The following is a 27,984-nucleotide window of genomic DNA, read 5'->3' as shown; positions in this document are numbered from 1 at the left end:
GACTCGTTTACAAGCTGGCCAAGGCTATGGCACCACTTTTAACTGTGTACTCACTGTATACAAAAATGAATCGGTAAGTAGTTTTTTCTGACTAAAGCATGTCAAGAAAGACGAAAAAGAAAGATCTAAACTGATTAACTAGCTTGCTTAGCTTTGCCAGAACCGTTAAGCAGTTCTAATTTGGACATGGACTTTCTTTGAACCAATAAAATTTCTGTAAGGTCAGGGAGTGAACATTTATATTTCAAAGATATAGCCATGTTAGTCTGTAGAATCAGTATGTAGACAGATCTTGTAGCACCTTTGACACTAACTAAAGAAAGAAGTTGGCAGCATGAGCTTTCGTAGATGTAAGTCTACTTCCTCAGGGCTTAAACCAATTAGTTCCAAATTCATCTGAGGAAGTAGACTTAAGTCTACAAAAGCTCAGGCTGCCAACTTCTTTCTTTAGTTAGTCTCAAAGGTGCTACAAGATATCTCTACATACTTATCTATACTTCAAAACAGTGATATCCAAGTTGTATACACCACAATACAGCATCAGATGAGATGATACTACTGTGTGCTGATTTTGGAAAAGGTTTGTGCATCAGTACAACATATTTATTGCATTCTGGAAAATATACTTCTGATTGAATGAACGATCTTATCTGAATCATCTACAAAGCCATATACTAATCTAACCAGCCAATACTTCATTCTGCCTGTTTCCTTTATGGGTGTCTCTATTTTTCTTCCAGAATAAAATATATATGTATGTTGCAAATATTCAGGGTTATCAAACTTGATGAGAAAGGATGTTTTAACACTCTTGATACAAACTAAATGAACAACAACCCTTTTATTTTCTTTCATTTTAGCCTTTTCAGACTTTTTGCAAGACTTTTTGTTTATTCCTCTAGGAGGAATACTTGTGAAATTTCTCAAAATGAAATGGGTGAATGAAATACAAAAATATTTACTTTCCTAATCAAAATTTATCTCTTCATGGCATTCTGGTCATTCACTAACCTAACAGAAATTCTACAAAAAAGGTAAAACTGGGAGGTGAAGTAGATGGCCCCATATAAGTGGTCTCCAGATGCTTTGGCCGTGATTGTGCAGGAACCGTGGTGACTTCATGGCCTGATTCCAAAGTGGGCCACTGCCACAGTCCCAAGATGGAGCCATCAGGAGCAGATTATTTCTACTCCTTTTTGATCTGGTCCAAAGGACTGGATCACAGCGCCAGAGTGGCTTTCAGCCACTTTGAGGGCGTGCATCTTCTGAATGTCATGCTTCCAGAGCAGCCAAAAGACACTTCTTTTGGCCTGTGCATTTGATCCTGGCTTTCCTAAATACAAGGAACACATTAAACCAGTGATGGCAAACCATTTTGGGACCGAGTGCCCTAACTAGGTGTTACTAGTGCCAGGGGCCGGACTTCTGGGGAGGGAGAAATGGGACTTCCTGGGTGGGACTTGTGCCCTCTGGGGGCAGGACCTCTGACCTATGGTGATCCTGAGGAGAACTTATTATTGGGTTTTTTTGGCAGGTGTCTTTAGAACAGGTTTACCATTGCAATCTTCTAAGGCTGAGAGAGTGTGAATTGCCCAAGATCACCCCTGTGGGTTTCCATAGCAAAATGCTACTTGTGTATAATGCTACAATTCACTTTTTTTTGGTTTATTCTTTTTTGAAATTGAATTGAATTTTACCCTGCATTTCACAGACTCATCTTCTGTCTCTAATTTCAGAAGCCATTTATACACTTTTTTAAAAAAAACCTCACCATCTTTACGCAGCTCTAAATAAAACTCATTTTCTCTAACCTCTATGGCTGCATTTCTCTTGTATTGATTAAATCTGTCATTATGTTGTATACAAGCAAACCAGTTAAGAGATTTGCCTTTCTTAAAAATCATCTCCCTTGATTTAAACTTGCAGCTCTCTTGTTCAAAAACAAAAGATCATTATAGGGCAATCATTTATATTAAACATACAAACTTTTAAAATCTCATTATGATATCATTTTCTGAAGTGCATCCTTTTCCTAATAAGGTGCACCTGCAAGAACTATTTAATTTTCACCAATAGAGATTTTTTTTTTAGTTGAATTAATTCCCTGGTTTTAAACATATAAATAAAAACATATATATATATATAAACAATCTGTGTACCCTCACTCCCAATCATTGCTTCTATTTTGATAATTTAAAAATTACTAGAACTTTATGGAGATAAAACATTTCCCCATCCATTCAAAAGCCAACAGAAAATGTGTTTTAACAAATATGAGAAAGAAATGTGATGTTGTTATTGTGTGCCTTTAAATTGTTTCTGACTTTTGGCAACCCTATTGTGGGATTTCTAGGGCTGAAAGTGTGTGATTCATCCAAAGTCACCCAGTGAGTTTCCATGGCTGAGTGGGGAATTGAACCCTAATCTCCAGAGTCACAGTCCAACACACAAACCATTAAGCCACACTGGCTCTCAAAATGTATTGTATTGTATTGAAAATAAATTTATCTGAAAAGATAAGGTAAAAGTATGGAGAAAAAATAGTCACAGTTGTTTTGTCCTTGTTATGGTGTGATTCTGAAACTTTTTTAAAAAAGAGATAACCTAATAGATTTTAAATAATATTCTATTCTATTTCATCCACAGGTTGCTGGATTCTTCAAGGGAATGTCTTTCCCACTAGTTAGCATTGCTGTCTACAATTCAGTGGTATTTGGTGTCTTCAGCAATACCCAAAGGCTCATTAGTCAACATCGTTATGCAAATCCTAATCATCCACCAGCGCTCATAGACTTGGCTTTAGCAAGCATGGCAGCAGGAGCTTTTTCAGTAGGAATTGGTGGTCCAGTTGACCTGGTAAAGATAAGACTACAGATGCAGACGCAAACATTTCTTGCAGGTAAGATTCTACAATTATTTTTAAAAAGGTAACTGTCCATCCATTTCAGTGTAAGAAGAGGAAGAAAAGTAGTCTTGTGGCACCTTTAAGACTAACCAGTTTATTTCAGCATAAGCCTTCATAGATACAATTCACGTTTATGCTTTTGATTTGTACTTTTTTCTGCCTTTGAATGTTTCTTGTTTCTGAAGACAATTATATAAAAGTGTGATCAACCAACACAGATGGTAGATATCAGGTGCATTTACATTGTAGAAATGATGCAGTTTGCCACCAGTTTAAGTGCTCCATACTATGGAATCCTGGAATTTGTTGTTTTACAAGTTCTTTAGTCTTCTCTGCCAAAGAGTGCTGGTTCCTCACAAAATTACAAATCTCCGGATTCCATAGGATGAAGCCATGGCTGTTAAAATGGTGTCAAACTGCATTATGTCCACAATGTAGACTGTAGAGGCACCCATCTATAAATTTTTGTTGGCCTATTAACAGCTAAAGTACGTATCCGGTATTTGCCAACAAGTACAATGAAATTTTCCACTAACAGAATTCTTACTGTAGTGCCTTGTTTTGGGTTAGGTTTGTTTGTTTTTTGTGTGTGCTAGTTTGTTTTGCTGAAAATAGCTTGTGTGTCAATTACTGTGCTTCCTTGTATCCTTGAAAGTCTTGGTATTCACTCTTCTTTCTTTGAACACTTATCATCTAGATATAGTTAAAGTTAAACTCTAAGTACTGTAGTTAACCTTGCTGTCAATTATAAACAGAAGAAAATTAGTTTCATCTTGGTAGAAATATGGTGTGGAGGATAGCTCTCTTTGGCGGGATACATACCGCCATTTAGTACGTATAGAATACGTACTAGGGTTAGGAAGGGGCGGTGCTTCCGCACCCCCCTAACCCTAGTACGTATTCTATATGTACAAGATGGCGGCGCCCCTTCCACATGGGCGCCGCCATCTTGACGTATTGGACGCTGAGCGTCCATACGTGTCGCGGGCGTTGTGACGTAGCGAGTGCGCCCCTGGCGCCTCGCTATGTCGCAAACGCAACACAAGAAGAAGCTCCATTTTGGAGCTTCTTTTTCGCTCTGCGCGGGAGTCGCGCCGTATGGAGGCTCCGGCTCCCCCGCGGACTAACCGGCAGCGGCGGCAGACCGCCGCAAAGCGGCGGTTTGTATCCCGCCTTTGAATACTTAATTATGGTAAAGTGCTGAACTTAAGAATCTATGGCAACCACTGATTTTGATAGATTTATATGGCACTGCCAATATTCATAATTATGTGATACTCAGAAAATACTTTCATGTTTTGAGGTTCCATAGCTTCGAGACTTTCCAGAGACATAAATTTTCATATCATCACAGAAGGACTTGAGAGGGTCAGGAATGAATGCAGTATTTATGTTTGAGCAGCTTTCCAATATTTTCACAAACAAAAATGATGGAGCTCATGAATAATTGTCATTTTATGGGTAGGAATATGATTTTTCAAAGAAAAGAAATCACACAAAATCACAGTTCTGATTATGTAGCCTGACTCTTATGTCTATCAATGCATGGCTTTTCAGTGGGGACAGCCTTTATAGCTTCCCACTTGCTTTTGCACTCCCCTTACAAGAACATCCATTGAGGTCATTTTCTATCTTTGATGCTCACTGGATTCCACATGGTTATTTGTATCATGCTACAACACAGTCATGTCTCCAAGCATTAAAAAATGTTGAGCTAATTTATAAAAGCAGACAAACACAGGGGAGAAACAGAAAGGCACAAAGACCGATTTTGGCTGTGGTAAACATATGCCACGGCCCCAATCCACCTTGAAGTCGGGGGGGAAAAGGAGCGGCAAAGATCAGGGTGAAACAGACCACTCCTTTGCACCACTATCCAGGCAGCTTCTGAGCATGGCATTTTGATGCCACATGCTCTGAAGCTGCCCAGAAGCCAGTTTCCAACTGCCTGGCTGCCCACACGTGTGAGCTTTTGGGCATCTTGGGGACGTGGCGGTTACATGCTACATGCCCCCAACATACCAAGAAGGCACTGTAGGGCTGTAGAAGAGCTGCTAAAGAGTAATGTGGAGTGAAACATCCCTTGTCCAACCACCCTATTCAGAACACAGCAAAATCTGCACAGGTTGGAAACATGCTTACTGTTGAGTTGCACAGCCATAGATTTAGTCTCCAGTGAAGTCTCTCCCAGGAAATCCTAACTGCTTCTGTTGCCCCTGCTATATTTATATCCTGCCTTTTTTCCTAGTTTGGGACTGAAGGTGGCTTACAACAGAATGAAAAACAAAAAATCACAAAATTTAACAGCTAAAAAGTATTTAAACTATAAAAAAAAACAATTTAAAAACATAAACCATAAAAAATAACAGCACAATAAAAATAATGACTAGAAAATCCAGCACACTGTACAAGACCAGTCCTGTCTAAAGAAATAGTTCTGAAAGGCCTATTGAAACAGTGAGGTCTTCATCACCTCTTTGCAGAAAGAAAGGGTACCAGTCTAATTCTCTGGGAAGGGAGTTTCAGAGCCTGGGGCAGTCACTGAGAAGGCCTTCTCGTGTGTTGCCACCAGATGTACCTGTGAAGATGGTGGGAAAGAGAGATGGGCCTCCCCCTGGCCCAGCAAATTACAAAACACAGGAAGGTTTGTAAAGAAAAATATGGTCCTTCAAATAACTTGGACCTGAGCTGTAGGATCAAAAACAGCACTTTGAATTGTTCCTGAAAATGAACCAGCAGCCAGTGGAGTTGTTGCAGCAAGGGAATTGTGCACTCTCTGTAGCCAGCCTCATTTAGCAATCTGGCTGCAGCACTTTGGACCAGCTGAAGTTTCCAAATGCTGTTGAGAGGCAGCCCCATGTGGAGCATGTCACAATGATCCAAACAGGATGTAACCAAGCCATGTGCCACTGTGGCCAGATCTGATATCTCAAGAAAATAAAACAGCTGGTACACTAGCCTTAACTGTGCAAATGCACTTCTGGCCACCATCGAAATCTAAGGTTCCAAGTTTGGAGCTGAATTCAGGAACACACCCAAGCTGTAGACATGTGTCTTTAGGCAAGTGTAACCCAATCCAGCACAGGGTGAATCCCTATTCCTTGATCTCTCTTTCAACTCACCAGGGACACCTCTGTCTTGTTTGTATTGAATTTTAATTTGTTTGCACTCCATTACTCCATCTAGTCCATTACTGATAACATGCACCAGTTTAGGATTGAAAAAGCCTCCTTGGATTGTGATAGAAAGGAATAATAGAGTTGGGTATCATCCACACACTGATGGCACTGAACCCCAAAATCCCAAACAACCTCTCCCAGTGGATTTATGTATATGTTTAATAGCATGGGGAGCAGAACTGAGCCCTAAGGGTCCACAGGCCAATAGCCAAGGGATCAAATAGGAGTCCCCCAGCATGATATTTTGGGAATCCCACTCCAAGAAGTAAAATATTCCCTCAGAGTTCCATCCCAGAGTAGTCACCCAGAAGGATAGTGTAGTTGGTGGCACTAAAAGCTTCCAAGAGGTCCAGCAAAACCAACAGAGACACACTCCCGAATCAAGTTCCCAGCACAGGTCATTTGCCAAGGCACCCAAAGCCATAACCAGGCTTGATACCAGAGTGAAATTTGGATCTAAATAATTGCTGATACAAAGCTGATGTCACAAGGCAAGAAAGACAGCAGAGGACAATAATGTGGAATAAAAAAGGCCACAACTTTATCATTTACAGCTGAAGACAGGGTTGACTAAAAGCATGGATCTGGATCCGGGTCCGAATAAACCTGACTGTTGATTGGCAAGCCCCAGCCTGGCCTGGTGCCAAAACACAGGGATGACAGGGGAGACCACTGACCCCTGTCACCAGGGATTTCTGGCTATCCTGAATGAATCCCCCCACCCCAATACTCTGCTGCCGGGAGCCCCAAATACATGAGAGCTAACCTGATAACTACCACCAAATGATTCTTCATGTGAAGAAACCAATCTGAATGCAAGAAAAGCAGACTGTCCTCAGGAAGCCACTTTCTGAGGAACCTATGTAGGGTCCTGACCAGGCATAGCCTGATCCCACCATTGCTCCCCATCCTTGATCTACAAATAGTTGGCATGATGAGTTGTGCAGCCTAATTTCATCTCATCCAGCTATAAAACAACTGGCTGCATATTTTTGTTTTCATAAACAGGACACTTCACTATCTTATAAACAATACACTTCTGGATATTGCTTATCATAATTATTATGTGCCAGTTCAGTTTACAGTAGTTTTCCATTTTCTTTGGTCAGGAGCAGGCTTGTTTCTCTTCCATTTATTCATGCTAGCTTTTTTGAATCATGTTTTTACAAAAAAAAAACCTCAAAGCATAAGGCATTTTTGTCCTAACATATTATTTATTATCTAGGACAAAACAGTATTCATGGCAACATGCAGCAGATTTGTGGTGACAATTCTTGTCCATTTGGATTTGTAACACACAGAGAGAGAACATGACAGCTAGCTGAAACACAGGAACATTATTTACAGGTTATCAGGTGACAGTGTCATAAAATGCCTACCTTGTAGGTCTAGTTTTGTGTGAATTATGCAACAAAGTATGACTCCAGGGGATTACAATCCCATCTATTCAGATAAGGGCTGAATGATTGGCAGGATGGGGTGGGGTGGGGGTAAACTCATTCATTACTTATTAAGCCAAGATGATTTACTTAATGAAGTCCCAGGTTACATTTGAAGTACTAAACAACTTTATTACAGCCATTTGGCCAGCACAATTACAAAATTCCAATTTAAAACACAACACATGTTCATGTACAGGCAGATTGGAGAGTATAAACAAATGACAGTCTATAAAAAGTAAGGATAAAAAGCAAGGATAGGACTGAATTCTACACAGTGATGTGAGGCAAAGACAGAAATAGTAAAAATTTTCACATGATATTTCAAAAGTTGTTCTTTGAAGTCTGTTCTGTTTGCATAGTGAAGGGAAAGCAAAACCAAAATTGAACAAAATTATTACATGCTTGTTCACAGTCTGAAAAGCAAGGAGTAGCTTTTTTTTCTTTTTTGCAAAACTGCAGTTTATAGGATTACTGGGGTATGAGTAAGAGAACAGGCTATATGGTAGAACATAATGCCAAGACAGCTCCACAAAACAAACTAGAACACCTGCAAAGCATTTTATTGAATGGTATAGTCCCACAATCAGAATGAACTGTGTTACCTATTTGGAATCTAATTAGTCATGGACAGACAAAAATAGATAGAAAATATTATTCTAAACACTTTGCCATGTGAGCATGCAAATTCTTTTCAGATTAAACACCTGATCAGAAACCTGACTCTCACGTCTTATGGGAGGAAACAGAAAAAATATTATGAGAGCTTGTCTATCATATGTAACTGGGAAAATACTTCACCTTTTTACTTTCAAGTGACTCAACAGCAGAGAATTAAATCAATCAATCACACACATATGACACACAAACTGGCGGCCATATTATTAAGGGTGTGTAGATCCATATTTGACAAGATCAAAGTGGGCAGCTTTGCAATGATTAGGGTTTCTTGAGAAAAGCAGAGCTTCCCCAAAGCAGCTGAAATGAATCAGGTTGTTCCCAAAGCTTTAGGTCTGGTCTCAGATTCAGTGGATGAAGACAAAGTGAACCCTGGTCTCCAGAATCATAGTCCAACACTTAAATCACTATGCCACACTGAGTCTACCTGCTGTGCCCCACCTTAGTATGGATGAAGCCAGCCCTGTTAAAAACTACTACATTTTCTCTCTAAGCTCTCCATAGACAACAAGCAGCAGCTGCAGGGAGTAGTTTTTCAAATGCTCTGGATGGGCAAAGTGTGGCCAATGGATTTCATGTGCACCCAGGGACAACAACTTTTTTATTTTGTTATTTTATTTATTTGGCCCAAAATGCTGTTTAGAGGCAAGGAGACATTTCCACGATATTTTGGGCCCACCTTGGGCCAATTTAGGCCCAAAAGAGACCTTTTTCAAAAAAGGAAATGAATGGGAAGTGATTCCCACTCCCTATTGTTTCAAAAAGGCCTTTCCTAGGCCTAAAATTAATCAGGAAAGCCAAAAATGCACCTCTTGAAAATGCCCCCCTTGTCCCCCCCCCCAGACTAGAAGGCATTTGGGAGCAAAAAAAGTATTTTCTTTCTTTCTTTCATGCAGGAGCAAATGGACAGTGGCCACTCCCCCCAAGGTATTCGGGGGGGGGGGGGAAGGTGTTACTGTTTCCGTCTACCCTTCCATAGTTTCCCATGCATACACCAGGTTTTGACCAGGAATAACTTTACCAGAGCTATAGTTTTTGCTTTGCTTTTCAGCATGGATATACAAAAACCTTATAAATTGTAGTCAACTGAACAAAAAACCAAAATGAAGCCTTCAGCACCTGTCCTAGTGAAATCTTTTAGGCTGAAAGATTTTCCCAAAACCACCACAAGGCAGGCCAGTCCCCTTTTCCTCAACTCTAATGACTGCTGGGTCCACACCAGAGGCTTCTAGGTCTGCCCTGGACATGCCAGCACAGGTGTCTTTCCTGGCTCTTCCTGTAGGGTCATGTGAGACTGTTGAGAAGGTCTCGTCCATACTAAGGTGGGTACAGCAGGTAGCGCCATGGTGATCATGGTCAGCGCAACTGCTGGGGTCCAACAACCCTTGTCAGATTGCAGTCGGCTTATCAAATCCTGACAGGTGACATAGTATTTTGAGTGCTGGACTATTACTCTGGAGACAAGAATTCGATTTCCAGCTTGGCCATGAAACCCACTGGGTGAACTTGGGCAAGTCATACACACACTCAGCTTCAGGGGAAGGCAATGGCAAACTTTCTCTGAACAAATCTTGCTAAGAAAACCCCATGGTAGGTTTGTCTCATGGTCACCATAAGTCAGAAACAACATGAAGTTACACCACAACAACAAAAGAGGGAGTTCACCAGGCAGGTCCAGCTTTATCAGGACTAGCCTGAAGGAAGGAGTCTCCACCCTCCATAACTGCCATCCGCCGGCCTGAGATGGAGTTCACCAGGCAGGTCCAGCTCCATCAGGGCTAGCCTGGAAGAAGGAAGAGCCCTCCCTCCAATCCATCTGCCTTGGTCCAGGCCTCAGAGGGAGAGAAGAACACTGGACCTCATCCCCTTTCTCTCCACCATTCCCTTCTCCTTTTGTTTCGTGTCTTTTAGATTGTAAGCCTGAGGGCAGGGAACTGTCTGATTAAAAATAATAATTGTAATCCGCCCTGAGAGTCATTAGGGCTGAAGGGCAGGGTATAAATACCTAAATAAAAATAAATAAATAAATAAATAATTGCACACTCAGAAGCGTTTACATGGAGCTCTTAATCAGTCAGAATTAGGTGACACATATGAGAGAGGAACGGTAAGCAATCATAAATAGAATGTAAAATTTTGAGGGTTTCTTGGAATCTGATTTTAAGACTGTTTTAATTTGGTTCTGCAGCTAACCTAGACTTGAAGCACAGGACAACTGGATTTTCAGTACAGACTGCCTACAGAGGTCCAGTTCACTGTGTTGGTGCAATCCTCCGACAGGAGGGTTTAACAGGACTATATCGAGGTTCATCTGCAATGATTCTCCGTGATGTTCCTGGATATTGCCTCTACTTCATCCCTTATACGTTTCTTTGTGGATGGATCACTCCAGAGGGATGTCTTTCTCCTAGTCCCTTTTCTGTATGGATGGCTGGGGGCATTGCAGGTATGATCAATTCTCTTTCAATTATTTTTATGTTGTTGTTGTTGTGTGCCGTCAACTAATTTCTGACTTATGGTGAGTTTAAGCAAATCTATCATGAGGTTTTCTTGGCAAGTTTCTCCAGAGCGGGTTTGCCATTGCCATCGTCTGAGGCTGAGAGAAAGTGACTTGCCCAAGGTTACCCAGTGAAGTGTCAGGATTTGAAGGGTTAAAACACAGCACACAGGGAAATGCTTGATGTGTGTGTGTTTGGCCATGAGCCTTCAGCAGAGTGGCAAGGCTGATCAAGCACAGCTGAAGCTCATTGTGTCAAGGACTCTTCAGTGTCCAAGTGCACGTAGCCATGGATGATGAAACATGTGTCTGGATTGCAGAGGAGACACATGGCATGGCTACACACCTGAACTCACTGGGTTTGGGAGACCACATGGTCTGGAGACTATATAAACCCAGGGGTTGCAAGGGTGTGGTGTGGGTTTGAAGTAGGAGTTGGATTGGTATGTTTTGGAGTTTTAGAGATCTAGTTTTGTATTATAGCACTGTGAATAAAGAGCACTTTGGGGACTTTTGTTTCTCTGGTGGTTTATCAGAAGAAGCTACAGCATTGGTTTGCTGTGTGTCCCTGGAGGTTCCTGCATTGCTGCAGTTCCTGGAAGACATCCAGTTGCTGTCATCCCAATTGGACTCTGGGAGCCATGCTTCGGCTTCTGGAAATTTGCCAGCTCTGCTCCAAGGGTCTGATTTAACCCCAGGACTCGTTTGAGTTGCTGACAAGGGTTGTTGGACCCCAGCAGTTGCGCTGACAAGAAGTTCCATGGCCAAATGGGAATTCGAACCCTGCTCTTTGGAGTCACAGTCCAATGCTCAAACCACTACACTGTAGCCAAGGGTCCGTTTAGGGGAATTTTATTATTATTGTTATTAGCTCAAATATTTCAAGAGGAGGGCCTGCTACGACAGCCCTTGCAGAATCGTCTCCCGATATGTATACGGAGTAGACCAGGGGGTCCCAATAAATGGAGCTGAGACAGACTTCTAGAATTAATAACCAATTTATTTATAAGGGGAAAAGCACATACGATTCACTAGCATACACACACACATACAAGGCTCAGGAAAAGCATAGGTTAGCATGGAATAGGATTTTAGGCATCACTGGGGTGATACGTACCAGAATGTAGACTCCCTCCAAGAATCCAAATAGAATATGAGGATGGCATGAGGCTCAGCCATGGAATGACTGGCCAGGAGCCAGGATTCAAAGGGACATAGCTTCTCCCTGAAATCCAGACTGGCCCGGAGTCAGAAAACTGGAGCCAGGTCAGGCTTCAAGGGGGACAGAGCTTCCCCCTGAAATCCAGACTGGCCCAGTGAACAGGCAAATCTGATAATATTTATAGGCAAAATCTTGCTTCTGGCAAAGGTGCTTGATGGTGAGAACAAATGTGTTTAATTACTTTCTTTTCACCTGGATGTCCTTGTCTGACTGTCTTAGTGGTCTTAAGCTGCTCGGACAACAGACCCTGGGAGGGGGCAAGAGCCTCAGGCAAGGCAAACATTTGCTCTTCCTGGTCCTATGATAATCCTCTTATGCGACTCTCTAGATATGATGATGTGGGTGCCCCTCAGGGGTGTGTGTACATGTCCTCATGCCTTGCTGGCAATGGTGGACAGGCTGTTAGAGTTCATCTAGGGGTCATTAAGGGTTATCATTTATACCAAAATTTATATGGAGCAGCATGGGTAACAACACCACACTATTTGAGCTAATTCACCCATAAAACTCACTATTCTGTAATTAACCTAGTTGAACTAGTAGTTCATATTGTAGTTTTATACAGAGAACCTATTTTGTTCTGTGAGTTGCATTTAAGATTATTGATGATTGATATTTACTTTGGAGGTGTAGGAATTGTGCTTACAAAAAGAGCACTTTTTAATCTATTTATCTGATCTTTAACATTTTAAAAATAAGGTGGGCTCTTTTCTCTTTTCACATGCTACTCCTATATTTAAATTAAAAGCAGTGACAGCAATGGCATCCACCTTGACTTTAAATTTAAAGAGTCTGGAGGGGAGGAAAGGAGAGCTACAGTTTATTGTTGTTGTTTGAGTCTTCAAGCTGATTCTGAGTTATGGTGACTCTTATCAGATTTTTTTTGGCAAGGCTCCTTAAGAAGAGGAGTACTAAAACTACGGGGTGGTCTGGAAATATGGAAAAAATGGTATTGTCCCAATGGTACTGTACGTATGGCCAGCCAAACTTTGGATCCGGAAGGGAAATAAAAATAAATAAAATGGGGGGGAAATCACCCTGCTTATGTCAGGAATGTGGTCTGGTTAGATCAGAACTAAGAAGTTCATAAACAACTTCTTGAAGCACAATTCACTATTCTTAGTTCCCCCACAGTGTTGTAGGCAGAACATAGAGAAAGCACAGGAAAATTGTGTCTAACTTTCAGTCAAGTCAGGCCAGGTTTGGTCAGACAAGTTCAGGGATTTGCATATTTCCTGCTCTTTACTACCAAGGCCAGAGGGCTTTCTTTAACTACTGTATATACTTGACTATAAGTAGACCTCATGTATAAGTCAAAGATAGGTTTTGAGGCCAAAATTATGGATTTCAATATAACCCATAAATAAGTCAAGGGTACAACTTAGAGGCATGTACCAAATGATCTAAAGGATGAAGCAAAGGAAAACAACGCCAAAGAACTTTCAAAATTTCAGCAGATATAACTGCTAATGCTCACCCTAAAGGCTGGATGAATAGTGCTTCCAGAACTGATCACACATTTACCTTTCACCAGGGGATGGTTCCCATTTTTATAGAAGCTGAAGTACAGTATTTGCATTGATAAGTCGATTCAGGTTTTTGGGGTCAATGTTTTTTTACTAAAATTTCTAGACTTATACATCCGTATATACAGAATTGCTAGCTGGGTAGCTCATGAGCTGCTGTTGCCTCCAGCCTTAAAGCCTGTCCTTCAAGAGTTCCTAGTGATTAGGTGCTTGAGACAAAAATAGGCACAATTTGAAAAGCAGAGATCAGTTTTGACAATACTGAAGACAGAATACAATGACTGCTTTGACCTGGCTTTAATTTACTCCACACATTAGGCTTTCACCCCTCCTCTACTTTCAATTTCTAGTAGTATGTGTGAACAAGCCTTCTTCAATGAGGAAGCACTTTGAAGCGACTGGAAAGTTTCACACAGTAGCATCATGCAATTGCTCAATGTAGCTTAACTATCCCTAAAAAAATACAAATACAAAACCAGTTTTGCTTTTTTCTGGGAAAAGCTAGGGATTTTCCCCACACTTTCCAAATATAAATAGTACATAGGGGGTTGTAATATACATTAGTGATTGTATTGTCCTCTTTAGCTAGTCTCATTGTATGGATATTTGGAAATAGAGAGCTATTACCCCAATTCCCATCAGCTGCAGCCATCATGGCCAACAATTTGTTTATGGGAGTTACAGCCCAAAACATCTTAATGGCTTTAGGGTTTAACTTTTAACTTTTCAAAGACTGTTTTAATATGCATGAATTGGTGGTAGTTCCTATTTTTATCATGTTTTTAATATGCAAAGAAATTTAAGATATTCTGTATTTTGTTGAGCAGTCTCTTAAGCTTAAATTGACAAGATGGTGTTGATTTCCATAATTCAAATTATGAAATAAGTCAGATTATTTTAAAAACACACACCATGCCACCTACCACATCTTCCTGAAGCACTAGTGTCTGTAGTAAATATTACTGATTGTTGTTATTTACTATCAAAACAGCTTTGACTTATGGCACCTTTGAAATAGAAGATGAATAAAAGTCTTGGTCATCAACAGTACTTGCAAGTCAGGTCTTGCAAATTAAGGGCTATGGATTCCTTGATAGAGTCATCCCAGCTGTAATGAAGTCTTCCTCTTTCCTTATTGCTTTCAACTTTTCCCAACATAATAATCTCTTACAATCAGTCATGTCATCCCATGACATATACAAACCACAACATTCTTTTGGGCTTCTAGAGACAGTTCAGGCTTGATTTGCTGCAAGACCTATCAAGTTGTCTTTTGGATGTCCATGCTGTCTGCAAACCAGTATTATGCTCCACTTGGCTAAATGAGATCACGTGTGAAAGGGATCTGGGAGTCCAAGTAGACCACAAATTGAACATGAGCCAACAGTGTGATGCGGCAGCTAACAAGGCCAATGCAATTTTAGGCTGCGTCAATAGAAGTATAGTGTCTAGATCAAGGGAAGTAATATGCCACTCTATTCTGCTTTGGTCCGGCCCCACCTGGAATATTGTGTCCAGTGCTGGGCACCACAATTTAAAAAGGTTGTTGAGAAACTGGAGTGTGTTCAAAGGAGGGTGACCAAAATGGTGAAGGGTTTGTAAACCATGCCCTATGAGGAGAGACTTAGGAAGCTGGGGATGTTTAGCCTGGAGAAGAGACAGTTAAGAGGTGATATGATAGCCCTGTTTAAATACTTGAAGGGATGTCATACTGAGGAGGGAGCAAGCTTGTTTTCTGCTGCTCCAGAGACTAGGATCCGGAGCAATGGATGCAAGCTACAGGAGAAGAGATTCCACCTCAACATTAGGAAGAACTTCCTGACAGTAAGGGCTGTCCGAAAGTGGAACACACTCCCTCGGAGTGTAGTGGAGTCTCCCTCCTTGGAGGTCTTTAAACAGAGGCTGGATGGTCATCTGTTGGGGATGCTTTGATTTAGATTTCCTGCATGGCAGGGGGTTGGGCTGGATGGCCCTTGCGGTCTCTTCCAACTCTATGATTCTATGATTCTACTATTCATATTTCAATTTTTGGAATTGCTCTTCTTTCTTTCTTTCTTTCTTTCTTTCTTTCTTTTAAAGTCTTATTTGTAAATATCTACTTTCTGTATTTCCATGTAAAATGGCATCACAGAATAAAAAGATTTTCAAGGCTTTCAATGGATTTCAATGCAAAGACATGGTCTTTATATTTTTATTTTATGCCTAAATAGGGTGATTAGATTTACCAGTAGGTGGTGATCATGTCACATACACACTGTTGCCAAACCACACAAGTTTTACAATGACCTGTTGAAGTGCATTCCGTTATATCTGTATTTGTAGCAAACATAAATACTTTTGATTCAGTTCCAAAAGGAGCAAGTTGATTGCATTTTACATCATTGAAAAGGAATATGAAGTAAATTTATTTACAACATAGAAAATCCCATTAGTTTCAAACAGTCTTTTAGTTTTATATATTTCTTTAATAAATACTTTAGTTTCAGTCTAATCCTGTGAACTGGGATTAGAGCAACAGCCATCCTTTGCATGTAGACAATGGCAGAACTGTCTGGCTTTCTACTCAAGAAAGCTAAGTTCTCGATAAATTTCATTCATAATTGGACTGGCTCCCTAGCAGTCAAATAAATGCTTAGCATGACACCTTAAGGGCCTGCCAGCTACTGCGTAGTATCAGGGACAGCTGGTAAATCCATCAGGGCAAGAATGGCAAATCCATTTTTGATTTTACTGCTGCTCTTCTTGCAGCAAATCCAGTTTGAACAAGAGCTCTCCCAGCGCCAAACGTCTGAAGGGACAGGACCTTGGAGCAGCTGTGGTAAAAACAACAGCAACAGCAAACAACGACAACACAAGAACCCCTTTCTCCTTATGGGAGCCTGCCTGAATTTTAAGATCCCCAGAAGAGGGCTTTCTCTTGGGACCTTATCACACGTGCAATTGGAACTCCAATCCAAAGCCATTCCGAAGGGAAGGGGAAGCAGAGTCAATTCGAATCCAAGGCAATTCACGTGATTAATTATCACACGTGAAGAGAGAAATTGTGGTCATTCGTGAGGCAAAGCGGAATGAGTACAAAATAAATTATCACACTAGTGACTAGTACATACCATGCGGATTCAATTATTCGAACTGGCACCCTTGCTCATGCTCAGTGGGGCTCTGAACATATCATGAACCTTTGCACTTCTGGGGTGAAAAAGGGGGCCACTTCCTGGTTCCAGTTTCACATGAATGATAGCTTCACATTTCTTCTTCCCTTCTATTTTATTCTATTTTTTATTTTATTTACTCTGTTTCAGCAATTTAGCAATGCCCACAACTCCTGCCATGTGTGGTCTCGAGTATACATACAGCCACATCCAAATATGTCCTCCGTGTCAGTCCCTCCATTCCCCCCTGAAGCATCCGAACGTGTCCTCCATGTCAGTCCCTCTATTTCCCCCCTGAAGCATCCGAATGTGTTCTCCATGTCAGTCCCTCTATTCCTCCCTGAAGCATCCAAACGTGTCCTCCATGTCAGTCCCTCTATTTCCCCCTGAAGCATCCGAACGTGTCCTCCATGTCAGTCCCTCTGTTCCCACCTGGAACATCCGAACGTGTTTTCCATGTCAGTCCATCTATTCCCCCCTGGAACATCTGAATGTGTCCTCTGTGTCCATCCCTCTATTCACCCCTGAATCATCCGAATGTGGCCTCCGTGTTAGTCCCTTCATTCCTCCCTGAAACTCTTGAAGGAGTACCGGAAGCAAATGGAGCAAAATTGCAGCGCTGCATCATGGGAAATGTGGCACCTTGGAGGTTGTGGAGGGGGGCGTGTACCAGGACTGAAGCAAAGTTGCATTCCACACCAAGACCAATTCGAATTGAATTCAAATTGACCTTGGAGAAAGATTTGTGATTTCACTAGTTCACCGAATTCACCTACATCAGGAGTGAACTTGGATTGACTTAAGATCAGCCTCAAAACAACTCCCTATAGAAAGCAATAGCATGTGATACTCTATCACGTTATAACATGAATTATTGGGCCCAGAATGGCTTCGGATTGGAGTTGCAAATACCGTCGTGTGATAAGGGCCTCGGTCCCACTAGGTATGGTTGGTGAGGACAGGAGCGAGAGCTTTCTTGGTGGCTATTCCAAGGCTGTGGAGTGCTCCACGGCTGCTCCTTCCGCTGCTATCCTGCTGGCAGGTAATGTTGTTTTTATCTGACCAGGCATTTGGCAGCTAAATCAAATTTAATGACTATGCAGATGGATCTTTAATGGGGCGTGTGTGGTGAACTTTCAGGTTTTTAAATTGTTTTATATTATTTTAATGTTTTAATAAGGTAGTTTATTGATTTTTAATTTCTGTATTATCATATACCTGTTTCTAAGTTAAGTTGTAAGCTGCCTTGGGTCCTTATCAGGAGAAAGACAGGCTATAAATAAATATAATTAATTAATTAATTAATTAATTAGAGTAGTAGATCTTCAATGGTGGATCCACCAGTCACCATGGATAGTACAAGTAAGGACAGCTGGTACACCAGTCCCAGATTGTTATTTAGTCTGGACTATTTCTATCTACCGTAGACTCCAGCTTCATATTGGTAGCTTATTGAGTGCTGTCATTCTCGCTGATGCCTTTATATTACAAAAAGTAATGTACATTTTAGTTCTGTTGTTTGTGTACACTAGAGATTCCCTAAAGTTCTTTGGGTAGTGCTGTCAAACCATGTGTCAACTACATACAAATATATAAATACATTATTTATACACTATATATACATTTATGTATTTGAATAGTTGTGTATCTTTTACTGTAAATTACTCTTATCATTTCAGCTGAGAGGTGATATCTAGGTTCATAAAAGAAAGGTATTTTCTCTTATAGCCTTATTGTATGAGAAAAGAAAGCCAAAACAGAGTGTGAGAGTAGTAGCTTTCTCCACGGCTCTCCACATGCTGTCATAGTACTTCTGTTCTCTTCCCAAGAGACACAATCACAAAAGCAAGCCTTTTGTCAGGCTGGAAAAAAAGGTTTGGCAAAAAGCACCCATTTATAACCATTTCCCTTGGAAAGGAGAATGGACTACTATGACTGCATGAGGGGAGTCACGGAGAAAGCACTCCCACTCCATTGCGGCTTTCTTTTCTCATAACATAAGGCCTGGAATCTTTCTCACTGTGGATTTACTGTTAATGAAGGGTAAAAGTACAGTTAAGACAGAAAGTTTAATCAAGGCAATGATTTTGGAATGTTAGCACTGGCTTCCTTGAAAACAAAGTAGTTACTGGTTAATATGAATGGAACTTCTAGAATTTCACATCACTGCACCATCCTAGATGTATTCCTGTGAGCCACTGCCATGTAAATACAAGGACCAATGAGAAATACCATAGATTTAACTGTAACACACAAACTATACTGATGTAATGTTGCCATGTCAGGACTACCCCAGGGACCAAACCTGACATAAAAGACTTGTGACATCACAGAAGACAGGCTTTGGACATGTTACAGGATTGATGATACAAGGAGAAGCCCTTGATAGACATGATGCATTGAGTATAAACCACAGTTGTTGAGATTATGCCACCCAAATCAATAACACCACATACAACAAATGAGGAAAATGCAAATCTGCGCACTTTTCAAGGCAGTTCTCTGTCTCTGACACCCCTTCCCTTTGCTTGCAGAATGCAAAAGAGGGAGCAGGCCCTGAGATCTGGCAATCCTATTTGATGAGATTCTATTACTGTACAACAACAACAACACCTTAACAACTTTTTCTAAGATCCAACACCTTAAATGTTAGCTTTTATTTTTCTTGAATGGGCATATATTTAATCAACTATTAATGCTATTGCTCAATGAATTTGAAATTACAGTTGTCAGGTCAGCAGCATCCATTCCCTGTGATTCTAAGGCCAAAGTCTGGGTCCAGGGAGTGTGTCAACTACATACTCTGGGACCAGAGGTAATATCATAGATTTGTGACAGACCAAAAGGGTTTCTAGGTCATCTGATTATGGAAATGGTCTTGATGGGAATCAGGACAAATGGGTGGGGCCCAGAATATGAGTAAAAGCTCAAAAAGGAAAAAAAAAGTTAGTATGGCAAACCTGAGGAAGGGTCAGGAAGCATTTTGCAGTCACTGGGCAGGCAGCAAAATGCACCCATTTGTTGAAGTAGTTTCTACCACCTTCTAAAAATTCTCATATTCCATGCGGTCTTGCCTACAGCACATGTCAGATAGAGTTTTTCCAGGCCTGATGCTGATAATGTCAAGAATGGGTCTCACGAATTGTGAATGCTTCTTGTCTTGCTCTACTGTGCCCAAGTATATGCACATACTATCTTCTCTCAGCCCCACAGCTTCTGTTTTGTTTTGTTTTGGGGGTTGTTTGTTTTTTGGTGTCCTGATGCAAGTGCACTTTCACGCTGAGTCAGAGAACCTTGGCGCCAGCTCAAAATGGGTAGAAACACATGCCTAGCCTTTAGAACCACCACACATACAAATACTAAACTTTCTCCTTTTCTAGTGCCACACACACTGAGATTTGTCTTGCTACCTGGAGATGCAGAGAAGCAAAGCAGTCCCCTGAAATTGTAGATGGTACCTTGAGACCTAATTTGAGATGTTCTTAATTCATAACAGACAAACCAGTGGCCTTTCCATAAAGAGGGCTACAATTATTTAATTGAGAACATGTTCTAGAGATTTATTATTTCTTTAGCGATAGGGAGGTCTTGGCTATACATCCATTTAGCACACATACAAGTCATTCAGCACCTTATTTTTGAATGTGTCTATTTGACTGGTGCCAGCTGGAATGGGTGGAAATGGATTCCTAAGCTTTAAAGCCACCTCACATACAGAACTATTATATGTTTCATTTACTAGCTGACCATACTAAATCTTCTCCAGCTGCTTAGATGGGGAAGGAATTTCTACATTTTTTCATGAAAGGCTGGATAAATTCTTGCCATGATTTCAGGAATTGGACATACATCCTTCTTTGGCATTCGTGGCAAGAAAATGGTGGTACACTCCTGGTGATCAGTGGAAGCTTTCCAAGTCATTTCATCCTACAGTACTTCTGCAGAGGGACCTTAATGCATCTCAATGTAGCATTCTTCCAAGAACATTGTTGGGGGGAAATAGCTGTTTCTGATAGGCCAGCAGGCGTAGCCACATTTTTCTCTCAACATGACTCTGATGAGATGTCTTTTTATAAAGACATTATTATTAGGCTTCAGATATCGTTTTACTATCATTTTAGTTCTTATTCAGGCTCCTCTATTTTTATTTATTAGATACAGTGGGATTGGCTAGAATTCCATTCATCCCCAGCTTATGCTTTATTGTATTGTCTGCGGCAGCCCAACACCAAAAGTCTGTGAACTTTACTGCACTGGCCCTGGAACGGGCCTGTAGTATTCCCGGAAATCTCCCCCTGGGGAACACATCCGGAACGGGATGAGGAAGTTTGACAGCGGCGGCGGCATTCTCGCTGTGCAGTAAAATCCGTTCCCCACCGCTGAGCATCCTCAGAACATTCCATTTTGGAATGCTACAGGCCCGTTCCAGGGCCAGTGCAGTAAAGTTCTTTATTTCTCTGCTGAAAAACCTTCAGGTAAAAGGGGACAAACAGGAAATGGAGGGTCTGAGAGTGCATGAAAATACTTTGTAAAAAGGAGCTTCTCTATCAGACAGTATAAACTGAAGTATGCCTGTATTTCAGTTTGCTGACCAAAATCCACCCACTATTAAGCATTTAATTTTTCAAAATATGTCCCATGCAGAGAAAAACTGCAGAGGAGAACATAGGGAAAGCATTCTTCAAAGGAGAGTCTATTACACCACTGAAGCCTATTGCAGTGTTTACTCACTTGCAGTAAAAATCTTTGGTTCCCAACAAGCTTATGCCAAGCAGATGAGGTGGCCTCAAATGGCAAACTGGAGCCATTTCAGAAGGGGATTTGTGATTAATTACTTCAACTTGGCATTCATGACTTGAATTTTATAAAGTGCTGTAGGCTATACTGGAAAATCCAAGCAGGTGACAAGATATGTGTTGCTTCCCAAACAATCTGAGTAGTCAGCAACCAAACACCATTGAAATAGATAGTAAAACACTGCCTTCATTTATTGTTAATTTTCTATTGCACTTTAATAGCCAGTTCCTTAAGCCTTCTCTCATTCTCTTTAATTTCTATCTACCCACCCATCCATATACACACCCATCCACCCAAACTATTTTCCTCTTATTTCCTAGGGGCAATATCTTGGGGAACTGCTACTCCTATGGATGTTGTGAAGAGTCGTCTTCAAGCAGATGGGGTTTATTTAAGCAAATACAGAGGAGTCGTTGACTGTATCTCCCAAAGCTATCACAATGAGGGTCTAAAAGTAAGCACTACCAAAATAATACTTTCTCAATACAATTTCACATGACAAACTAATTTCATGTAATAAATGTGAATCCCATTAATTTTCCTCTGTACTCAGTCTAACACCTACTACAACATATGTACTATGTGTTATGTATGTATGTGTATAATTACAGTAGGCCCTTTTTATTCATTGATTTTTTATCCACAGATTCAAGCATCTACAGATTGAAAATATTCAAAATAATTATAAATTCCAAATAGCAAGCCTTGATTTTCCTTTTTATACAGTGGGCCCTCAGTATATGTGGGATCCATTCCGGATCCCCCTATGGATGCCAAAATCCACGGATGCTCAAATCCCATTGACTTCAATGGTAACACAGTCACATGGCCACCCCACCACTGAAGACAATGGCACTTTGGAGGAACTGCTTCCTCCTCCTCCTCTTCCCCCCACTGCCTCTTTCTCCTCCATCTCTCCCCAGTGCTTCATCCTCCTCCCGCTTGCTCTGTGCCTTCCTCCTCCTCCTCTTCTTCCCGCCTCACTTTACCTTCCTCTTCCTCCTCCTCTAGTCTCACACTGCCCCTTCCTCCTCCTCTTCCTCCACCTCCAGCCTTGTGCCTCACCTTCCTCCTCTTCCTCTTCGTCTTCCTCCCACCTTGCACTGTGCCACACCATAACCTCTTCCTCCTTCTCCTCTTCTCCCGCCTCGCCTTCCCCCTCCTCCTGCCTTGTGCTGTGCCGCACTGCACCTTACTCCTCTTTCTCCTCCTCTGTTCCCCCCATGGGCTTGCCATCCACAGATAAGGAGGGCCCACTGTATAAGGGACACCATTTTGCTATGCTGTTATATTTAATGAAACTTGAGCATCCACTGATTTTGTTATCCAAGGGGGGTCCTGGAACCAAACTCCAGAGGACAACAAGGACCCACTTTATATACACACATATATGCACTCCTGAAAGTCTGCATATCAGTTCAAGAATATGATGAAGTGGGATGTAGTCCACAAATGTTTTAGTCTTAAAGATGCTACTTATTGGTTTTCCTTAAGCAATAGAATGATATGACTGGTCCTTTGCCAACTGTAACTTGTGCAGTTACAAGTGTAGATCTATATTTTAAATAGAATAATTACATATATTGAACAGATTTTACACCGATACAGTATGGATTTAAATAAGGATTAGTCGGTCTAGATAGCATAATTCTATAATTTGCTATGATCCAGGTTACTTAAATGGAACTGACAGGCTACAGATAGGTAGCCTCACTGCAGTTGTTCTGTTTTACATGTTTTTCAGCTGAATTTGCCTCATCCATTTCTCCTTGGCCCAGCTAAATCTTGAAGTACTGACTTCTACTTGTAAACAACAAGAACAACACATACACACACTATAGAATTCTATAGAAATTTCATTTATAAGGGATTTCTCTTAGTTCTCAATGGAAATACCAGTTTTAAATCTAGCTTCAAAATCAGAAATGTGTGAGAAACATGTTTATCTTGTTCCCAAGTTTGTTCCCTAAACATGCCTACTGAGTTCCTGTGCTGGATTTATTATATATTAACTTTGTGTTGCATAAGGTACACATTCAAAGAGTTGATTTACAGCAACCATAACTTCAAGACAATTTTGGTATGCTTTCACACCTATATAAATGATCATCCTATCTTTTATCTCAATTGCATCAGTCTTATCATGCCAATTTCTCATTGCCTATAGCCACTCACAGCTGTGCCAATGCATTTCATTCCAGGTCTCAGTGGAAAACTGCCATTTGCCCACAAGACAAATCCCAGTTGATAGGCTGTTTGTCTAAAATAACATAGCTGTATAACATTTAATGGAACACCTCCCTGTATCCATTAAAACTATTTAAAACCCATCTCACTGGAGAGGAAAAAAAGTTCTGTTCAACATTAACTTTATGTGTACATAAGGTAAAAGCAAAGTACTACATGTATGGTGACTTCATTGCTGCATGGGTTCCTGGATGACAACACAAAAAATTGTTGTTGCTGTGCACCTTCAAGTTGTTTCCGACTTATGACGATCCTAAGGCAAACCTATCATGGGGTTTTCTTGGCAAGTTTTGTTTAGGGGTGGCATACCTGAGAGAATGTGACTGAGATTAAAGTCCAAAACACACTGCAGAAATAATCCAGTTTGAAATTGTTTTAACTGCTCTGGTTCAGTGCTAAAGAATCCTGGGAATTGTAGTTTATTGTGGCACCAGAACTCTCTGACAGAGAAGGATAAATATCTCACAAAACTTCAGTTCCCAGAATTCCCTAGCATTGAGCCAGGGAAGTTAAAGCAGATTCAAATTGGATTATTTCTGCAGTGTGTTTTGGGCCTAAGAGAGTGTGACTTACCCTAGGTCACCTAGTGGGTTTCTATGGCCAAGTGTGGATTTGAACCCTGGTCTCTAGAATCGTAGTCTAATGCTCAAACCACTACACCATGCTGAGAGAAAGGAGGAATATAAATGCATATTATAATAATAACAACAACACTGAATCACAAAAATGGCCTTCTTTCATATATACAGGACAGGACAGGATATTATGAGGGAGCAGGATGCCATCTGCCTCCAGTAACTGTAAAAACCTCACTGGGGCTCTTCTAGACCGACATAGAGAAGTGAAATCTCTTGCAACAGGGCTCCTTGCTTATTGCCAGATGTTCCAAGTTGTTGCTTCCTCCTCACTCACCCACAGCCAGAGCAATCCAGCAAGCTCCATGGGGCCATTTCCCTGGTTATGAAACCAGCATGGAAGGGGGGAGAGAAGAAGCGATGATTGCCTCTTCTCCTCCTGCAGTTTGTAAGAGCAGTGGAATGATGAAGTCTATTCATTAAACTGCTGTTTGCTGCCTATACTGTTCCTGCTGCCAGTCACAACCTCTGCCACAGCTGCAAGAAAGAGGAGTGGCCAAGAAGCCCTGTATCAACCAAGATACCCAGATTTTTTTTAATACACCCACATTCTTGGTGGGAGTAAAATGTTCCTGCTGGCTTCAGGAATTGCCAACAAATCATCTGGGACAACATAAACATCTGGTTACAAACCTGAGAACTACAGCTACAACTGCAAGTTGATTATCCTTTATCCAGAATACTCTAAAATCGTCCACATGGATGGCTGAGATAGTGACACCTTTGCTTTATGACAATTCAGTATACACAGACTTTGCTTCATGCACAAAAATATTAAAAAGACTATGTATAAAATTATCTTCAGGCTAAGTGTATAAGGTGTATGTGAAACATAAATGAATTTTACATTTAGACTTCAAGATATCTCATTAAGTATATGCAAATATTCCAAAATCAGAAAAAACCCCAAATTGCAAAATAGTTCTGGTCTCAAGAACTTTGGACAAGGGAGACTCAGCCTGTACCACAACACCCAGCAATATTTTTTTCTGCCTAGAAAAGGGTACCAGCTGACCTTTAGCCAGTCCTGATCCCTCAGACTATTTTAATCTATACTGTATATGCCACAAGGCATTTGTGATTATATTATTTACATTTTTTTCTGTATACCAAAATGCTATTTTATGAACAAAAATTAATCTATAGGTTTTTATCATATGAGCCATAACAATAAATCCTATAGAATGAAGTATGGAGCTATTATTTTTACATTTCCTTCCATATTTGTCTTTTTATCTTGCTCCCTCTCATGTTCTCTGAGCAGCTTTACCTTCAGTGACCATATCTCTCAGGAGCTCACAATAGAAATGATGCAATTTTATGACGTATTTTATTATCTTTTACAACTTGCAGTATCTTTTGGGGAATTATTTTACTGAGTTCACTTAAGTTCCTTACAGAAAAGAGATGTGAAAAACCTGCGGGTCTCCCAGTGTCTGAATCTGATTCATTATTTCCTGCTGTCTGTGTGGAAATACTTGACAGGCTGTTTCAGGGTAACCTTTCCTTTATTGTTCTGACCAGGTCTTTTTTAGGGGATTTACAGTTAACGCAGTACGTGGATTCCCAATGAGTGCTGCTATGTTTCTTGGATATGAACTTTCACTTAGAGCCCTCAGAGAGCAAGCAGAGGCAAACCCTTGAATTCCAGGTCAGTTTTATAACTATGTTTAGTGATTCCATGTTTCTAGCCCTGTCTGCACGGGCCAAATAAAATGTCCTCTCCCCTTCCTCTCAGTGGGGAATCTGGAAGATGCACAACCCAAACTCCAATTCTGGTACAAACTCTCTGGACAATATCTGGCCCATTCAGCATCAAACCCAGATATACTCCCCCCACCACCACCACCCTTTTAACAAATTAAAATAACTCACCTTTTGCTACAGAATTTCCTGGGAGATTTGGAGCCCTCCATTGCAATGACAGGCAACTGTGTATAATGTCATTTACGCTGAGGTGAGAATGAGGCACTCAGCCATGTGACTGACGCTAGGTGCCTTGTTCTGATTTCAGAGCAAGTTACTTGCCAGTGGTGGTGGCCACACCAGGTGTCACTGTGAGAGGTGCATGCAAAGAGCTGTCCAGGCATTGCATTGGGAGTGCCAGGTGATGGGGGGCCATCGCAGGAGCTCCAGAGTCAGAATACTCCCGGCTGCCCATGGAGTATTCTGGCTCATGCAAACAGGGTCTGTCTATAAATCTAATTAATTATCATAACACCAAGATATACAGTGATCCCAAGTGCATTTATCTGCCCACTGAAACCAGCGGTACATTTTCCAGCATAATAGCCCTGCTCAGCACAGGCTTAAGTGCTCCTATGCTCACTGAAATCAATGTGGAACCAACCAAAGATGCAGTCTTGTATGCCCTTACTTGAAGGTAAATCCATTAAATTATCTCACATAAACATGATTCACCTGTAAGTGTTGTATATCTACATTTGATTGTTCCCGACAGGGCAGGCTGGTCCATTAGACTATAAATTAACTTTATTATTAATTTCCATTGAAAGTGATGGTACTCATTTGCTCCACTTATGATCAGTTTATCACACTTCAGTGCTCATTGATAAATGACAAAATGTATTCTTTAAATTATGTGTTGTGGACAACTCTGCACAATTTTCTTCGATATAAAGACCTACATGACTGTGTCAATTGTGTATATCGATCTATCAATCAATATTTATTTGTCAATGAACCCAGTGAGCCATACTATAACTTAAACCCATATAAAATAGAAAGGTTGTATAAAAGATACAAGTAGTTTGCATAAAATTAAATTATCAGATTGGGATACAACACTGGAATAATTATTGATTATACAATTATAATTTTAGGGTATATTGCCATTAGTCAGACCCCTTTTTGAGAATCTGTTCTCTCTCATTTTAATGGCTAGAGACAAAAATTTTGAAAGACAAGATAACGTTCATGCATTTGCGACAACATCTTGATATAAAACATTTGTGTATATGCAATCACCTTTTGAAAAAGCTATGTAGGTTCTAAAACTGCTCTGTGCATACAGAGTAACTGACCCATCATGTGGACTGTTGTACATCAATGGCTATGGTTCCAGATTAAAGTTTTGGCTTTTCCCAGGAATAGCCTGAAATTCTTGAGGCTGTAAAATAAAATAAAATACAGTGAACCCTTGTTATACGCTGGGGTTTGGTTCCAAGATCCCCCGTGGATAACAAAATCCATGGATGCTCAAATCCCATTAAATATAATGACATAACAAAATGGTGTCCCTTATAAAAAATGGAAAATCAAGGTTTGATATTTGAAATTTATACATTTTAAAAATATTTTCAAACCGTGGATGCTTGAATCCGTATATTTAAAAAATCCGTGTATAGGAAGGGCTGACTGTACTGCAAAACCCTTGACCAGACATTGGTGCTAAGATGCAAAAACAAACAAAGTAAGTGCCACAGATATAAAAAGATTCACGATACTAAAACCTTTTTGTCTTTATGCAGTTGTTTCTTATGGCTTTTTCTTTCTTCCTAAGGAATCATCTGTGCCTCACCATTGCTACTTCCTGAGCCAAATCAATAGCACATAATCAAAGCTGGATGTGGAAAATAATGTCATAATGCCAGAGAACTTTGTGAACAGTAATTACTGATCCTGTACATGAGTGACTGAAATGTTAACAACTGTGCATCAACTGAATTTTGATCCAAATGTACTTC

At 40.7% G+C, this 27,984-nt stretch overlaps 1 protein-coding gene across 1 annotated transcript; it reads left to right on the top strand.

Annotated features, from left to right (window-relative positions):
* The first annotated feature begins 1 nt into the window (after position 1).
* On the top strand, positions 2-27,929 carry SLC25A48 (solute carrier family 25 member 48). The gene is made up of 6 exons (XM_089503188.1): positions 2-73; positions 2,647-2,899; positions 10,390-10,647; positions 21,716-21,849; positions 25,802-25,928; positions 27,801-27,929. The coding sequence occupies exons 2-5, from the start codon at positions 2,668-2,670 to the stop codon at positions 25,919-25,921; spliced, it is 744 nt and encodes a 247-aa protein (XP_089359314.1). The 5' UTR covers positions 2-73; positions 2,647-2,667; the 3' UTR covers positions 25,922-25,928; positions 27,801-27,929.
* Positions 27,930-27,984: the final 55 nt, after the last annotated feature.

The sequence above is a fragment of the Sceloporus occidentalis genome, unplaced genomic scaffold, assembly GCF_023333645.1.
Source record: "Sceloporus occidentalis isolate IW3139 unplaced genomic scaffold, rSceOcc1.0.p SCAF_1, whole genome shotgun sequence".
Taxonomy (NCBI): Eukaryota; Metazoa; Chordata; class Lepidosauria; order Squamata; family Phrynosomatidae; genus Sceloporus; species Sceloporus occidentalis.
This window is presented reverse-complemented; position numbering and strand designations above follow the sequence as displayed.

Coding starts and splice junctions, on each gene's coding strand:
- SLC25A48 (XM_089503188.1), top strand. CDS start 2,668: ATGTCTTTCCCACTAGTTAGCATTGCTGTCTACAATTCAGTGGTATTT. Junction 2,900..10,389: donor GACGCAAACATTTCTTGCAG/GTAAGATTCTAC, acceptor TTGGTTCTGCAG/CTAACCTAGACTTGAAGCAC. Junction 21,850..25,801: donor ATCACAATGAGGGTCTAAAA/GTAAGCACTACC, acceptor TGTTCTGACCAG/GTCTTTTTTAGGGGATTTAC.